This window comes from Pangasianodon hypophthalmus, chromosome 17 (genome assembly GCF_027358585.1).
Source record: "Pangasianodon hypophthalmus isolate fPanHyp1 chromosome 17, fPanHyp1.pri, whole genome shotgun sequence".
Classification (NCBI taxonomy): domain Eukaryota; kingdom Metazoa; phylum Chordata; class Actinopteri; order Siluriformes; family Pangasiidae; genus Pangasianodon; species Pangasianodon hypophthalmus.
Genome location: NC_069726.1, coordinates 18,874,242 through 18,892,803, shown reverse-complemented (window position 1 = coordinate 18,892,803; position 18,562 = coordinate 18,874,242). Strand labels below are relative to the sequence as shown.

The following is an 18,562-nucleotide window of genomic DNA, read 5'->3' as shown; positions in this document are numbered from 1 at the left end:
CTGACCGTCATCAATGTGCACGAGCTCCGGCAGGACAGCGCGCGCGAGAACCCGCAGTAAGAGCCCTTTAACTAGCCGGAAATAATTTTAGTGCTTATGCATCATATATGAAGGTATTTGTGTTCAGCATCCTCGATATGTACCGCGATATTTAAGATTTAAGATAAGTGATGACTCATTGTCTTAGGTTTCCTTACAATTTGGGGAAATTTTACAGCTCGTGGCGTCTGACCCATTATAAAATTAAAGGTTTATACCAAATATTCATAATCAGTTGATTTTTGCACATATTCCAGTAAATCAATATAGAAAATGTTTTATTTTAAACACTTCAGTTGCTAGGATTGTAGTATTGCTGCCTCACAGCTGCAGGGTCCCCGGCTCGATCCTGAGCTCAGCTCTGTGCTGAGTTTCAGTGCATGCTCTCCCCGTGTCTGTGTGGGTTTCCTCTGGGTTCTGTGGTTTCCCCCCACCTGCCAAAAATATGCCACTGGGTGCATTGACTGCTTGATTGCCCATAGGGGTGTGTGTGTGTGTGTGTATACGGTGCCCTGTGATGGACTGTCATCAGGGTGTATTCCTGCCTTGGGCCAGAAGAGTCTCTGGACCATCAGGACCCTGACCAGGATAAAGCAGTTACTAAAGATGAATGAATGAATGAATAATTTAAACACACTCTACACAGTCATGCCTCCTCTTACCAGAACTATTCTTAGTTATAATGTCAATGGTTGTGTTGTAATTTCATTAACATTAGCATCAACATCTGCAATAGAAATTTATCACTGTGTTTTTACATTTCTGTTATAAAACCTTGTGATTATTTAATCCAATATTAGGTACTTACAGTGAAGAAGCTTTGCTGAAGGGTTAGGAACAGGTGAGAGATGCAGCTATCAGAATGAAGAAGAATCCAGGAGTGTTATGAACTACAAATCAGGGATGTTAACGACAACATTTAAATCTTGCAAAGTGATATCATCACTATAGTTACAGGCATTACTCGAGGCTGTCACGAGAAAGGAGCTGACTGTTCACCTGTCCACAGATAGTTCACGTTCCTCTGCTTTCTTTTAAAAAGTAGCATTACAACAAAACAACATGTCACTCTCAGTCTTGTTAAGAAAATGCAGTCGAGAAACATGGACGAAATACAAGACATGAAACTTGGACTAAACCAACTATTGCTAACAAATTACAGTTGACTAGCCTGCAGTATTAGACTGCCCTGTTTAATCCATGGTAAACCTACATCTTAGATTTGAGCAAATCTCCTCAATCAATCAATCACCAACATCCACAAGGAAAATAGAGATCGCAGTCTGCTACAGTAACGCTACTGCAACCTGTGTGACACTCGTCTTCTGAAGAAATGACCTCACAGGTGCTATAATTATCTAGAAATGCAAACTGTGTACTGATTTTAGACAAAGGTAACAATTATAGCAATCTGAATACCTGTGTTTAAAAAGTGAAACACTAAGAAGAAGGATTGTCTATAATTGGGTTGGTGTGTAGGTGTGTGAAGGCTCGTCTGTAATTGGGTTGGTGTGTACATGCAGGGCTGAACAAGTTTGTTCTGTTGTGTTTATTTCTGCTTGGCTGGTATATTGTAGCTGGGTGGTAGCCTCAGACAGATGGCAGTCAATCGAGCGCGGTAAGTCGAAAACTAGGCCACACCCTCTTGGACAGTTCCCAGATTTTTAGTAGTGTTTTATCACACACATTTCTATCTTATATTATTTCAGTGAAACTGCTGGATAGTCAGCTGACCCGGCTGCTGTTAGACGCCATTTAGATGATATTTGTGGCACATTTTAGTTACAGCAGTAGCAATATTTATCTGTCTTTCTACACAACATGGAGAGCATTTTATCTCAACAGTACTGCATAACCATACAAACCATTGTCCACTGAATGTGTTAACACTCAAATTAGGAAGTCAGTACCTATTTTGTTCTCATACTTTGTGTACATTTGGTCAACACTTTATCAAGGTTGTTATAACATGTTGTTATTTAATAAAGAGATGCTTATTTAGTATTTGTGGAAGGAGTCTACAGTGTCATTGAGTAGGTTTTCTGCCACAGAAAAGTCTTCATACCAGAACACTTGGCACTTCATGGCTTCTCAGTAACATGACATTTTTTTTTACTTCAAGAGCAAGAAAAAAGAGGCTGATGAGGGAACGATTGTTTAAAGCTGCTATCAGCTTCACATGAGACTACATCACACCACCACTTCTCTGATTATTTTCCTATAACAGCACCTAAATAATTAATTGGTCCAGCAGAAAATACTTCAGCTAACACACTTTATCCTTGTTCAAGGCTGAAAGTACAATAGCAGTGGTGACTCTTTTCCGTCATCTTCTTTTATGGTGATTTTACACCTGTTTAGTTGTTATGGTCTTGTGATCTAAACATGGCAGTCACCAAGGCAGGGAGATCAGCGCTTTTTGTTCAATCCCTACAAAGCAATTTGACTCTTTAGCTCATGTGGGTGTACAGTTTGTAAGACATGCAAAGAGAGTTAATAACCATTTTCCAGTATAAACATATAATTTGTTTTTGGTCATAACCAGGGCTGAGATTTCCTGTGTCCTAATTTTTGAAAATCATTATCGTTCATCATTTAAATGCCCGGAAAATGAGACAAAGGAAAAGTTCAAGTCTTTTTATAGTCCTTTAGATGACATATTTTTGAAAGTAGTCCACAAATGTTGCTGTTCTCTGACTTAAGCATTGAGCTTTGAGCTGAATAACATCATTGTCGCTAGTGAATGCTAAAAGGATTTGTTTCAAGATCTTATCCCACTCCAGCCGACCCATTAGACCTTGATGGCTGTTCGGCTGTGTTTTGCTGTTGCTTTGGCTGTGTTAGTTCCCTCAGACTGCAGACAACCCTCCAGAGAAATAGATAAAGGCATTAGGGTGATATTGTATACAATAGCCATAGACGGATATGCACAAAAGCATGGTTCTCTTCCAGTAATTTATGTAGCTTTTAGCCTAGCCTTGGTCACTTTTCCTTATTAGGATCTATTTGACCATCTTAAGGGATATGCTGTTACTTTATCAGCTCAAATGTTGTGTTAGATGAGCATTTGATTGAATAGGAAATCAAGTAACCATTATTGATTTCAACTTACCCAGAAGGCAGTGCTGCACTCTGACGCAGTTTAATTTTTAAAGGTCTACTGACCTCTGTTTAGCTCACAACCTTCTGTTTATTAGCACAAGTTAGTAAGTAGTTAAAGTGGAATTTAATTTTAAGCTTTTTAGGTGGATTTGATTAATCATTAATTTTGTTTGCCAGTGATTTGTGATGGCTGTCATAGTGTCTCTGCTAACACTCTCCAGTTTGGCCTAAGGATGTACAAGCCAGAGTCGGGTCATGTTCAAAATATCAGACTTGATTAAATCACTAATGAGTACAGTTAAAGCTGACTCGAAACCAAATGTAGATTTTAGTTAACATTGTTTAATCACTGGAGCTCTTAAACACCACTGGAAGCTGAAACACGAACCTGAGCTCTTGAAAAGTCTGTGAAAACTGTACATTAAAATAATCCAGCAGCTGAATGACTAGTCACTAGGCTTCGTAATGTGTGTATGAGCAACTCTATATTAATGTAAATAGTATACAACGTTAGGCATTTTCATTAACAAGCATTTATAACCGTTCCTACATTTGCCACAACATTTAACTTATAGAAAAGTTAAAACAAATAAAGTTAGGTCTCCATAAATTTGTGAAATTTTTAGTAACAAATTTAGATCACATGTTTTACAGAACAGTGCAGGAGTGTTATTCTAACTGTTGTTCTGATAAAGTTCTCAGTTAGCTGGATGTCAGCTGACTCCCATTTCTTGACCTCAAATGAAAACCGATCTTGCTTCTAGAAGGCTGGTTGAAGTTGGTCTGTGTGTGTGGGTGTGTAGATGTCAGGCTCAGGTTTCCCTTAAATGGATATCCTGGTAGATGTTTCACATTTATTTGCCATGTGATGCCATGTGGAAATCGTCAGTAAATCTTGAAGCACACATTGTCATAAACCTCATTATTGCCATTACCACAAGCAGTAGAACATGGGGTGGAGGGGGTTAATGGCATGGGTTATTTAGAAAATTTAGAATATTGAGAAAATTATTTAGAAACGCTAATTCATGTTTGAACATTTGTGCTTTATTGTAACATGTAACATTGTAACTTTGATTCAATCCAAGATCTTTGTCTGGGCAAAGTGATCTCTTGATGTCCCACTTCCAGTGTTTCATATGTAAAATAGGATTTACTGGAACACCAAGGGAGAGGTGATCCAGCAAGTGGACAGGGAAGGAAAAGATCCCAGAACATATAGATGCAATAGTACTCCATGAGCTTCAGATAATTAATTAGTGTTGAATGCTGCCATAGACCTGTAGTATAAGCCAGTAGTATCAGTAAGATGACTGTGGTAAAATGAGGGATTGCAACCCTAACATTCCAGTGAGGCTGTGGTGGGACTGGAGGAGTCAAGTGCACATTGCTAATGTGTTAAGCTTCACAATATGTGCTCAACCTTACAACACAAATTTTGCTCAGAATCTTACAACATAAATATAACCAATATCAAGGAAAAAAGAGATGTCCTTAGCTTGCCTAATTATCCAAATTACTCCACAACACAGTCATATCACTCCTGATGTTGCAGTTTGCTCTCACATGTGGGACAGGGTTGAATTTTGCGAGCGATGGACTGACAAGTTTCAGAAACAGAAACGATCCCTGCCTTGCTTTTTGAGTACGTCATTCTGCCCTATCACTTTTGATTACTTCTTTAAGAAATAATAAGAAAATCAGCTGCCTTCCTTCGTCAGTGTTCAGTGTTCTTGATTTTGTAGTAATGATGCCTTTATTCTTAAAGACTTCGGTTTGGTTTGTGTTAGTGGAAACTCCTAGCCACTCAGGCAGTGATGCAGAAAGAAAGTTCTTGACTGCTACAAACTCAAAGCCTGAAGTCTTTATCAGTTATCTTTATCATCCCACCCAGCTTCCTGTATACAGTGGTATAAAAATTCAAGGCTCCAGGAACTTGGTGCCACACATAACTAACTACACCATACACACAACGTACATTACTACACACAGTGCAAAAAAAAACCCACACAAACTTAGTGTACACATAATGTATGGCATATTAGCTGTCTTTTACACTATGCAAAAATAGGGCAGGAGCAGGAAATGACATTTAGTTCATTATCTGTCCTCTAAGTCAACAGTTGAGATGGAGAAACTTCCTGAATGGTCATTATCAGAAATTTCACTACCTCTGATTGTGTATACTCTATGTAGACAGACAGACAGGCTGATACATAGTTACTGTATTTTCTGTACTGTGGGATGCATTTTTTAAAATTTTCACATAAATTTGAAAGTCTCGTAGATGTTCTAGTAGAAGGAAGCATTATCGAAAAAAAAACAGTGATGGGACAAAGAACTGATTCAGTGTTAAACACAACTGTGTAATGACTTAATTATGATTGACTTAGCTTTCTTCCAGGCCTGACATAAAGATACATCAATACAACACTAAACTCTAGCAACGCTAATAGGAAAAACACTAACTGAGAAACAAGAATCTACCTGTAGGTGCTGCTGATTTAGATGTAAAAACATTAAGAAGAATTGAAGAAAAAAAAAAAGCAATGGCTGGAAGTCCGAGAGAACAAAATAGGCTGTGCTGTCTGGGTGGGAGTGATCATATTTCTCACTCCTCCATCAACACTAGCTAACACTAGTGAGTAACACTAGCTAATTGCGGATGTCTGTGAGCTTGTGTATGTAGAAGAGGGCAGTTAGCATCTTCCTGTGACGTAGCATGAGCAAATTGAAAACATGCGGTGGTTGGCTTCACGTTTCTTAAAGGAAGTATGTGCTAGCCTTCATCCTCTCCTCTTGGTAGCTGTCATGTGATAGGGCAGAGCTAGTTAGTTTGTGGGAATTGGCAAACAACCAAATTAGGAGAAATGTGGTAAAAATCCAAGCAAACAAAGAAAAAAAACATCTGCTATATAAACATGACAGAATTTGGAGTCAGGGCCTTACACTCTTATAGAAAAGCTTATGTATGATATAAACCTTCTTGTATCCAACAGTGTTAGCTCAGTGGTTAAGGGTTTATGCTAATAACATGGTCAGAAATGGTTTTCTCCATTTTGACCCTAGTTGTCTGGTGTAGATGGCTCTCCTGGTCATGAGCCTGCCACTGGATGACTGTTAAACCCAGGTTATTATTCAGTTATTCATCTAAAACTATATTATTCAGTAACTACTATGAATAATTCTGTAACTACAGTGAAACGTATGGAAAAGTATGTCATTTCAAAAGTAGGAAATGCAAGTCTAGAGAGTGTAAGGAGTTATCCTGCCCATGTGTGTGTATGGGTGTGTGTTAATTTTAGCGTGACCTTTAGATGATTGTACTGAATTTGCACTCCCAGGTTGCATAATTTGGGCAGAAACACTCCTGAAACCTTGGCGTGTTAGGACGTGATACCAGATTGTCCGGAATGTTCTACCTCGGTTTTCTATCTCTGCGTTTTGGGAGTGACAGAAAGTATGCTTTTCTCTGCATCAGTGAAATGAGGATTAAAGCATCTAGTACAGGAATAAATGATAATGATAACATGGATGTCCTCTGTTCTCGGGTATAGATAAATATGTAGTGATTTTTAATTACTATAATAGTACGATAATATGATAAGACTGATGAAGTAATTTGACAGTTATGTTGAAAAAAGAAGTTTGATTACAAAAAAAAAAAAAAATTCCACTAAATATACCTAATTAACTAATTAAGTTCACTAATTTGCATAGTTTCCTCTGGAAGGTGTGCGATTTGGAGATTTGTTCTGTGTTCATCACAGCATGTTATACTGCCCCCACCGTTTATTTTTTTATTGCACCACGTGCACTCTTAGCATTAATTTCTAACGACGCACACAGCCACTGTGCCAAAAGAACGCACGGGTACAGACGCGTAGTTACATCAAGTATAAAGCCACCCTTATGAGTGTACAACACACACCCATTCCAGTTTGGGCTTTTACGTCAGTGCCAGGTTCTCTGGGGTGTTATGCATGATGAGCTATTTCTCCATAGTGATACACACAGTAGTGTGGTTATACTGCTGCTCTTCTAGTATAAGGATAGTAGTAGTGAAAAACCATGATAATGCTGACAGCAGTGTAATGTGTCTCATTATCAACAGGATGTGGTGTTTCCTGCGCACTTATGGTCTCTAAAAATCTGCACTTTTCTGGCCTGTTATTCAGTAAAACTAGTGAAGGGGACTTTTGTATAACTAAAAATAAGCCAAAAAACACCTTGTCATTTATAGAAAGTCTCTCACAAACAGGCTTTTTGTGAATAAACGTATGGAGAAAAATGAACAAATCACCAGAATTTTTTATTCAGACTTCTTGTGCAGGTCTTGTAAAGTTTGGAATTTAAAAGCGCTCATTTCCAGATCTGGAAAAATTAAGAAGATGCTTTGAAAAAACTCTTGATTTAAGACTCTAAAGGTTCAGAGTTGTGTTGGGTTGTGTTTACACTTCTGTATTGAAGCATGTTTGTGTATTTGTGTGATGAAACAAAGAGGTGGTTTATGGGTAAGCACAGAGGTTCACAGGCTGACATTTAACAGCGTGTTGTGCTTTCAGAAGACACTGATTGGTTGAGGTGGTGATTTGTGCCTAATTTCATAAATATTGCTGCATCTGAAGAGAAAACTAAAGAAGCAAACTTCAGACACTAAAAGTTATATTTTGTGTAAGATGGGGAAATGATGTACATTTAATTTCTCACTGATTTGACACGTTAACACAGTGTGATGTTTTGCTGCTTGTCTCCTGCAGGTGGTTTAAGCTGTTAAATAAGGCGGGGAAAGCCGATAAGGAGCGCGGTGAGATTCTCCTGGACATTCAGTTCCTGAAGAGCAGCATGAGCGTCAGCATGATTGACCTCTCCGACAAATCACACTCGCGCCTTGGAAAGTTCAAGGACAAACTGCGGGGCAAAAAGAAAGACGGGCTGAGCGACTCAGCCTCCGCCATTTTGCCTTCGGTCAGCCAGGTGCTGACAGACAGTGAGGGAGAGATGGAAGGAGAGACGGAGGGAGAGTCACCAAAAAAGAAGAAGAACAAACTAAAGTCTCTTTTTGTTCCTAAATCCAACATGAAGCGTAACTCTATGTCTCAATCCATGTCCTCATTAGGGACACTTCCTGATAAAAACTCGTCCATCAGCTCGAGCACATCCTCAGGCCTCAATGTGGAATCTTCAGAAGGTAAGAAATATCTGATTCTATCATTTATAATTTTAACCAGTAATAAATATATAGAGATATTTATTTATACATACTCTATTTGTGTTTTTGTCTTTTAATTTTGTATGAAGGGAAGAAAAAGAAGAAATTTACCTTTTTAACACACAAGCGGAATGGTAGCACGGACAGCAAGGCATCCAATCAGAGTGACTTCACCTTTGGCTCGACCAATCAGAATCCTCCATCACAGATTGATATTTGCATAAATGGCAGTCATGTTTACAGAGAAGCAACCCAAAGTGAAGAAGTGCAGGAAATGGAGGAGGAGGAGGAGGAGGGAGAGAAAGAGGAAGAAGAGGAGAGACGTAGAAGAGAGGAAGAAGAGCGGGAACGACTGGAGGAAGAGAGAAGGAGGGAAGCCGAAGAGGAGAGAATGAAAAAAGAGAAAGAAGAGCAGAGGAGAAAGGAGGAGGAAGAAAAAGAAAGGATAAGGAGAGAGAAAGAGGAGCACAGGAGAAGAATAGAGGAGGAAGAAAAAGAGAGGATAAGGGTGGAAAGAGAGAAGGAAGAACAAAGAAGAAAGGTGGAGGAGGAGGAAAAAGAGAGGATAAGGATTGAAACAGAGAAGGAAGAACAAAAAAGAAGGATTGAGGAGGAAGAAAAAGAAAGGATAAGGATTGAAAGAGAGAAGGATGAACAAAAGAGAAGGATGGTTGAGGAAGAAAAAGAGAGGATAAGGATGGAGAGAGAGAAGGAAGAACAAAGGAGAAAGATGGCAGAGGAGAAAGAAAGGATAAGGATGGAAAGAGAGAAGGAAGAAGAAAGGAGAAGGATGGAGGAGGAAGAAAAAGAGAGGATAAGAATGGAGAGAGAGATCAAAGAACAAAGAAGAAGAACTGAGGAGGAAGAAAAAGAAAGGATAAGGATTGAAAGAGAGAAGGAAGAACAAAAGAGAAGGATGGTTGAGGAGGAAAAAGAGAGGATAAGGATGGAGAGAGAGAAGGAAGAACAAAAGAGAAGGATGGAGGAGGAAGAAAAAGAAAGGAGAAGAATAGAGGTAGGGAATGAAGAACAAAGGATAAGGATAGAGGAGGAAGAAAGAGAGAGACAAAGGATAGAGAAAGAGGAGCAGAGGAGAAAGTTGGAGGAGGAAGAAAGAATTAGGATGAAGAGAGAGAAGGAAGAACAGATGAGAAAGTTGGAGGAGGAAAGAAAAAGAAAGGAAGAGAGGGAGGCAGAAGAGCTGAGGAGAAAGATAGAGGAGGAGAATGACAGGAAGAAGGAAGAAGAGAAGATGAGGATTGCTGAGGAAGAAAGGATGAAGGAAGAGAAGAAAAGAGCAGAGAAAAAACGAATGATAGAGGAGGAAGAAAAACATAAAGAGGAGAAAAGAATTGAAATGGAGCAAAGGTTAGCAGATGAGAAAAAAGCCAGGGAGGAAGAAGAGAGAAGAATAGCAGAAGAGAAGGAGAAACAACGTAAAGAAGAAGAACGAGTTAGAGAAGAAAAAGAGCGGAAGAAGGCAGAGTTGGAGATAAAGAGAAAAGAAGAGGAGCAGAAAAGAAGGAATATGGAGATAGATGAAAAGAAAAAGAAGGAAAAACAGATGAGAGAAGAACAGGAGGGATTGAGAAAAGAAGAAAATTTATTTGAAGAAAGTGTCATCTCACAGTCCACTGACTTCACTCGTTCAGCCAGAATCTCCAACGTTAAACCGAGGTTAGTGTCTGTGCTCGTTCACTAAATAGCATGTACCACAGAGGGAGTATCACTGAGTATTCTACTTAGTACAGTAGTATGCAACAAGTAGAGTATTAATTAGTATTAACTATTTTAGGCAGTAGTAAGCACCACAACTGGAGTATTGTTTAGAACCCTAGTTAGTGTAGTATGCAATACCAATCAAGTGTTATTTACTACTTCCTGTGCATAATAGTGTATGCAAAATGGAGTATAGTTTAATACCTCATTTAGTATAATATTTTGCAACACAGGTATGGTGATGTACCCCATGCAGCAGTTACACCAGCGGAGTATTTAGTGCAAATTTTAGTGCAGTAGTATGCGCCACAAATGGAGTATTGTTTAGTACTTTATTTGGTGCAATAGTATGCATCACAATTGGAATATTATTTAGTTCACTATATAGTGCATTAGTATCCACCACAAGAGGAGTATTTTTTTTTTTAGTACTCAATTTAGTGCAGTAGTATGCAACACAATTGAAATACCCTATTTAGTAACATGGTATGCACCAAAGTAGAGTATTATTTAGCACCCTATTAAGTGTAGTAGTATGCACTAAAGTGGAGTGTTATTTAGCACCCTACTAAGTGCAGTAGTATGCACCAAAGCAGAGTATTATTTAGCACCCTGTTAAGTGCAGTAGAATGCACCAAAGCAAAGCATTATTTAGCACCCTACTAAGTGCAGTAGTATGCACTAAAATAGTGTATCATTTAGCACCCTACTAAGTGCAGTAGCATGCACCAAAGCAGAGTATCATTTAGCACCCTACTAAGTGCAGTAGTATGCACCAAAGCAAACTATTATTTAGCACCCTGCTAAGTGCTGCAGTATGCACTAAAATAGTGTATCATTTAGCACCCTGCTAAGTGCAGTAGTATGCACCAAAGCAAACTATTATTTAGCACCCTACTAAGTGCTGCAGTATGCACTAAAATAGTGTATTATTTATCACCCTACTAAGTGCAGTAGTATACACCAATACAGTGTATTATTTAGGACCCTATTATGTGCAGCAGTATGCACCACAATTGGAATATTTTTATACCCTATTTATACCCAGTATTGTATATCACTAATGGAGTAATTTGGGACATAGCCATAGGCTGTGGTCAGTTACAGTACCTTGCCACTGTTAAGCTCTAAACTAAATAACTAAAACCTAGTATAAATAGAATACTAACTAGTAACTAGTTCACTCATTCATTTCAAATACTGTGTTTTCATCCCCCGTTATCACACACTCTCTTTGTCTACACTTTACTGTGATATTTTGGGGTAAATGTGTTTTCTTGGTTCATGATCAAATTAATAATTCCTCTAAACACAGGTGGATGAAAACACACTGCTGTCTGGTGTTCAGTGACTTTAGGCAAAAATGCTGTTAAGCTCATTCATTATATACATCTTATATCCTAACAGCTTAGCATTTGCATGTGCACTTGTGTAACACCGCTGTATAACAAGCTTAGAGTGCTTTGACATACAGCACTCTTGCGTACTGTGAATCAAACTGTGGTACATTTGGTGAAAGCTGGGGTGTTTGGGTAGGTGTGATCACAGAAATTGCACACAAGTGTGGACCAAAACCACTTCTCTGAAGCTGCCTGTGAAAGAGAGGTGGTCTCCGTCCAGAACTTGATATAAACCCAATCAAACCTGACTGCAAGAAGTGACCAATGAATGAAACACTTTTGTGAGTACGTTTCCAGTCCTGTCCCTTTCCTACATACCCCTCAGCCAATGTTTTTCCTGTCAGCTTTGTGCAATGTGAAATTAAACAGAAAACAATCTGTAAGTATTAATTTCACTGTTTTTGACTCTGCAAACAGACTGACTGTGGAGAAAGCACTCTTTGTGGCCCTAGTCCACTTACCCTCAGATAAAACCCTGTGAACATTCTCTGGGTTGTTTTGTTTTTTCAGCTCTATTAAGGTTCATTGGATGATGTTACAAGTGTTACATGGGTGTTCGGTCAGTGGTTCTTGACATGGGGTCCCTGAAGAATATCTAGGGGATCTGTGAAGATTTTTTTGGGGTTTTTTTTGTTACAGTGGTAGAAACCTATTAATATTAAAAGTTTATTATATTTATGTATGAGTTCTTAGTTATTAGACAGTTTGACTGGTCACTTAAATTAAATGTAAATTAAATGACCTAAAAAGAATGTCAAATTGGAAATAACGTTCTGTCAGTGGAAAATTCAAGAATAAAAAGCTTTTGGTTCTAAGAAATAGCCAGAATAGTATTGTACACATTTAAATAAGGAGCTTAAAATATTTGAGTAGTTGGAATAAGTTCATAAAAATCATTTTTGAGTCCCCCAAATGGGTCCCCAACTGCAAAATGTTTGAACCCCTGCATTAGGTGAGGGATCAAGTTGACATCGCTGTAGCCTTCAGAACTTAACAAAGACTTCTTTATTGTGACAGTTTCTTTTTCAAAATGGCGGGTGAAACCAAAGTGTAAACAGGAAAAATAATTACTTCATAATAAAAAATAAAAAAAAAAACCGGCATATGAATGCGTTTGATTGTGTTGAATGTTAGTTTTGTTGGAGTGTTCAAATTTTGGCCTTTTATTCCCCAAACGCCTCCATGTTCACATGACTTGATGAAGCTGTGTTACTGCATTTTGCTAGTTAGTTATTTGCTCCTGCAAAGGTTTCCTGTAAAACTGGACCAGATTCAGAAACAGCCTTCATTGTCGGAAACTCATCGTATCTGTTCAGCTGTGGTATATAACACCAGTCTGCCATGAGCAGCTCATTAAACTCCTAAGAAGATCATGTCCTAAGACGATATTTAGCACCTTTGTGAAATATTCAGTAGGTCTTCAGTAGGTTCAGTAGAGTCTGTGGATGCATACGGGAGTATAAACTTGTGTCTCTACAGGTTTTTGGTTCAGGTGAGTTATTAAGAACTCTGGTTAATTAGTAATTCATTAAACTTTATTAAATTTGGTACAAAGCTAAAAGTATCATCATAACACACACTAACCAAATACAACCTCGAATCAAAATAAATTAGTTTAACCCTCCTTGCCATGGTCTGTCTTGTTTTCTTTTCCCTGCTGTGTTTTAATGCTGACTGCTGATGCCTTAGGTCTTTCTAACTCTCATCAACATTCCTTGTTGTGTTTTACTCAGGGAATGATTTACAACTGAGGTCTGCCCACAGGAAATCTCTGCCTACCCCAAAAAGCTGATCTGGCAATTCTAATCCTCTGACTCATGTTTTTTAAAAGCCAGGATGGCTCATAAAATAGATACTGATTTAAGGAAGGAGGGTGCAGTGTGGTAGGGAGGAGGATGACTTCTTAGTTCTTAGGAATTGATTTTCACTTTTTTTGTGGAAGACTAAACAACAGACTTTTACAGACATTTACGTGTATTTACAAGAATTAAAATAAAGCTGGTCTTACTAGAAGCCTGTTTGAATTATAGAGAATGATTTATATTAGTTTATATTATTCATGTCAAGGCTGAATATATTGCAACATATTACAGAGAATTGTACATTGGCTTTGCATGGTTCTTTACTTCAATTATTGTATTGTGTAAGGCAAATCTGGCTGAATCACTTTGTAAAGGAAAGGCTTTATAGCCAAATCCAAGACTGGGACTATGGTATAGTTATGAAAGCAGCTCCAATCACTTTCATTTAGCTAAACAGACATTCCTTTAGTTGTTCAGCTTTGAATTTGTAGCACTTTTCATAATAAGGTCCAAAGAGCTTTGGCTGCATGGTCAACATAGTCACACTGACTTGATAGATATTGCAGTTATGTCTATGACTGAAACCCGTCACAGTTTAACCTAGTTAAAACTCACAGATTCTGTTCTCCAGCTAAATCAAAGCAATGGGATTTGTCTTTTAAGATACCATCAAAACCTTCTTTTAAGATGCCGTCAAAAAGACTCCATAGTTTTCTCACTGCGTAAAGAAAGCAACATCCCTTCAGCTAAATCCAAATTATTTACTGCTACTCTAGACAATTCAAGATCTGAATCACCGAAAACCTTCATAGATTTTAAGGTCATAGATCTGTATCAGTAAATCAAAGTGACTGGACTTGCCTTCACAATTCTACTGCACCTCCAGTTTTGATGATCTGAGCACAAAATTTTGATGATCTGAACACCTTTGTAAGACAAGAGCCAAATGCTTTTGACCATTTAAAGAAAAGTCTGTCTAGCTACTAGTAAATAGTTACTTAGCCAGTATATACCTCAACATCATTACATGCAGTTGGAGTATGTGTGTGTGTTTGGCTAAAGGAGGAAGGCTTCAAATTTGTCCCGATTACCCTCAGGTTTGGCCTAGGCATAAAGCTTTCAGACTGTGTAAAGGAAGGTCTCAGGCTAAATCAAAATGCCTAGGTATTTTGACAAGACCTGGATGAGTACAAACCATCATAGACTCACTAGCTAAATTTTCTCAAACCGTACAGGTCTTATACTGCTATTTAATGTCATGCTCACACAGTATACAAGTAACTCTGGCTAAAGCACTCACTTTTTTGTCTTTAACCACATCCTGGTCCCTCAGCGTGTCCGTCTCTGCAACAGTTACTCAACCATCTATGGCGAACACCAACCCCTTTTTGGATGACGATTTAGATGCCAGCATTTCAGAAAACATCATCAGTGTTGAAGAGACAACTGCTAAAAAAGGACGAGCTCCATTACCCCCACATAAGAAACCACAGTTAACAGGGTCAGATGTTTCCTCCAGAGGTGTTCCTAAACAGCATTCTCATTTAAAAGAAGTCTCAAAACGTGCAGCACCTCAACCACCAGGTATGATGACCAGAGAAGTGACAGTCAAAGAAAAAACAGATCAAGCGGGTCTTGGTCAAGGAGCAAGGAAAACCCCTGAGAGACATCATGCGAGCAAAGTCTCGTCAGTCTCTCAAGACGACACACAAGTTGATACTAATCCTTTCACATGTGATGGACCAGTGGCTGTAAAACACAACAAGAGACCAGCACCAAAACCAAGAAGTGGGATATCAGTGTCTGAAGATAAGCCAAAAAATGATGGCAAAAATCTCATAGAAGGTACTGTTCATCATGAAGAAAAAGCAAGTGCTTCTAATAGCAAAGGTAATCCACCGAACTGGAAACTGTTGAGCATCCCAAATGATATTACAGCTGAACATGTCATAAGTGACCTTACTGATGACCTGTCACAAGGAGAAAAACATCTGGAGGACATAGTTGAGCTTGACTCTGCAAAACCAAATGCACCTTCATGTGTCAATCAGGATTTGTGTCCAGAACCTCTGATTTCAAACACTGATGGACTGCCAAGCATGGAAAGATCCAAAAAGAAGTCTCAAGCTCCTCTTCCTCCAGCTAAACCCAAAAGAACTGGAGATCCAAGCACACCACATCAGCAGCCATCTCTTCTAAACAAGACTAACCTTGAACAAGCCCAAGAGAGCCATAGTAATAAGAAGTACCAAGATAATGCATTGGCTTCTAGTGTTGAAATACTTGGAATCAGCACTCCTTCATCATCCACAGTTTCATCATCACCATTCACTCCACTTGCTGAGAAATCACAGGTGATGAAACCTTGTGCTACTGAGTCATTGGAGACAGATTCTGGTTCTGGGTCTAGCACTTTGCCATGGGCTAAAGTGGTACCCAGTGATGCAGGTCAAGTAAGGGAACAAGTTGCTCCCATCTCAGTAATCAGGTGAGATTCCTCCATATAGTCATAAATTAGCCTATTCCTTAGAGTTAGTATTGGCACTCTTAGAAATGGTGATGTACAGTAAACTTGTAAACTAGGGGTGTGAAAATATACTGGTAAGATGGTATGCCATAAAAAGGGATTCTGAACGAAGCCTGTTTTGTGCTGTAGGGCTGAATGTTATGAGTGGCGAAAGCATCCGTTCTAATGACATTTCCATCTAGACACAGTTGTACTAACATTGTTTCCTCAGCACAGTTAAATCAACATGCACAGTTATTCAGAACTGTTAGATTGGGACAGCTCAGTGATTGATTTTAGATTTTTTTTTTTTGTGATACCCCTGCAGAGAAAACACCTGACTGTGTTGCACTTATTGGAGGACAAACTGTGTTCTAAACACTCAGAACAATTCATATAGTTCTGAATCCTCTACATTGTGATAGATGACAACTGCCACAGATTTTTTTCTATACATGGAACCTAGATGTCATCATTGTCCACCAGTCACTTCTTGTTGTCACTGCACTTCTTCTTATGTACTTCCTAGTCCTGATTTAACAGTCCAGATAGAATGAACAATAGATTTTACTCAAGCTGCATACCTTCATTTTATTTACAGAACTTGGACCTGGAACATATCCATAAGTAAGCACTGATTTCTGTTCACCACTGTTCAAACTCTTGTCTGGTGAACAGAATGATGAGATTGCTGTCTCAAAGAACAACCACTATACGAATAGTGCATTGTTCTGTCTTAACAATGCACTATTCGTATTGAAGATCACAGTACGTTGTATAACTTGGGGTGGTCTGTTGCTCATCTCTGCTGTGTCACATGAAGAAAATGCTATTAACTGAGAGAACATTAACATTCCTCTTCTGTCAATCTACAGGCAGCATGCTGTGAAACCCCTGAGCGCTGCAGAGAATCAGCCTGAAATTCATGAATCTCGAGTAACTGACAACACACAGCCCAAAACAACGGTACTGCTCCTGACATAAATGACATGAATGAATACTTATTGCACTGTTGTAATGTCTTTTTGCTCCAAGTCCAAGTCAGGTCATGAATGGGGGGAAGTCTGGCTACATTAATGCCTAGTGTAAATGCAGTAAAGCTACTGAATGTTGAAGAATCAATTGTGTGATTCAATTAGCCTGTTCACAATTCTGACCATGTAATATTCAGTCATGAAAACCACTTTACTGCTCTCTTGGCAAAATCCAGTTTTTCTGTACCTGGTGTGTGCCAATATTAAATTGTTGATTATCACAATATATTGTATCACCAAATATGATATATATGTAAAACTGAAGGTTTTCTTTTGGTTACTGAAGTTAAGGTTAATGTTAGGTTGAGCTGTAGACATGCAGAATGTCAGTGGAGGGTCCTCACAAGGATAATAAACAAATGTGCATGCATGTGTGTTTCAGGCTGCAAGTGCAGTGATGAAAGGCCCGTATTCTCAACTGACGCAGTCTGAGCTGATCTCCCTAGCATTGCGGCAACAGGAACAGATTTCACAGCGTGATGCCAGGATCCAGGAGCTGGAGCAATACATCGATAACCTGCTGGTGCGTGTGATGGAGGAAAAACCAAGCATTCTGATGACCATGAACGCCAAGAACAAATCTATGTGAGCACTCGAACAAGAGGAGATGCTTAAGAAAGCATGTAGAGAGTGAATTAATACTTATATGCTGACTTTCAGGAAGATGAATTCTGTCAACTCTGACAATAGATTTTGCTAGTATAGCAGTCACTGCAGTGCAAAGTCTATGGTGTTACAGTCTTTATTACTGAGATAAACACATAAACAGGGGATTTATTCCCCCTCACATTCATAAACCTCTGCTCTTACTACATATCATGGGACAGAGTAAAATGTGTAACATTGTCTTTCTACTGTTTCCTGTTTTGCAAAGCATGGGCTTTGTTCACTAGTGGACAGAATAAGAGCGCTCTGTACCTACTTTGTTTAATAGTTCCCTTTTTTGTGAAACAGGGAAAAAGTCACACCTAAAACACAGTATATTGCCTTATTCAAGATATTGTGTAATATGCCTGCAGTATGAGTGCAATACTGTATCCCTAAAGCACTTTAATCAGAGACATTTTCTCCTTTTTGAAATCTGTAAATATGAATGATTATTTGTACTATATAACATTTCATGTGAACATTTGAAGTGATGTTATCTTTCACTCTGAAATAAAGAATCCCTTTGCAATAAAGTCGCCTATGCAAACTTCTTTAATGATGCAGCAGATACTCAGATATTTTATTACAGCATAGGCTCTCAACCCAGTTCACATTTTACTGTTTTCAGGAAGGGCTGTTAATTAGCTGACATCCTGATAGTTAAATAAGATGTGCTGAGAGCACGGAAATGTTTAGGATACTAAAATGTGCACACAGACAGAGAACTCCTGGATCAAGGCTGGGAAACTGTGGAGTTGTTTTTTTTTTTTTCTTCTTAAGCATTACGTTTTTTACTACAGTTTATACAGTTCTGTTAGCTTTTATTAGGTTTATACTCACTCCCAAAGTAGGTTTTAATTCCCAATTAACAATTCAAATTCACCAGTGATGTGCCTCTTAATGATCATAAAGAAATTACGTTTAGAGGACTCAGTTAGTTACACACATAAATAATAATTTTAAAAAATCAAAAACACATTATAGCCTATTTCATAATTTAATGCTGTATCGACACCTTTTTTTTTTTTTTTAATTGACAATTGGATTTTAACAGTGAAAGAACAAACAACCTGTTACGAGGGATTTAGAGTATTAACAAG

At 38.5% G+C, this 18,562-nt stretch overlaps 1 protein-coding gene across 2 annotated transcripts in view; it reads left to right on the top strand.

The window, feature by feature from the left end:
- rab11fip1b (RAB11 family interacting protein 1 (class I) b) overlaps positions 1 to 17,996 on the top strand; it is an 18,417-nt gene extending 421 nt beyond the window's left edge. Inside the window, exons 1-6 of one of the 2 annotated variants that reach the window (XM_053241142.1) lie at positions 1 to 56; positions 7,902 to 8,332; positions 8,443 to 10,030; positions 14,608 to 15,762; positions 16,656 to 16,746; positions 17,197 to 17,996. The exon at positions 1 to 56 is cut by the window's left edge and continues 421 nt beyond it. In XM_053241142.1, coding sequence (XP_053097117.1) covers positions 1 to 56; positions 7,902 to 8,332; positions 8,443 to 10,030; positions 14,608 to 15,762; positions 16,656 to 16,746; positions 17,197 to 17,403 — 3,528 coding nt within the window. In that variant the 3' untranslated portion in view covers positions 17,404 to 17,996. The remainder of the gene's footprint in view (positions 57 to 7,901; positions 8,333 to 8,442; positions 10,031 to 14,607; positions 15,763 to 16,655; positions 16,747 to 17,196) is intronic. The other variant, XM_053241143.1, reaches the window with a different exon arrangement.
- The last annotated feature ends 566 nt before the right edge of the window (positions 17,997 to 18,562 follow it).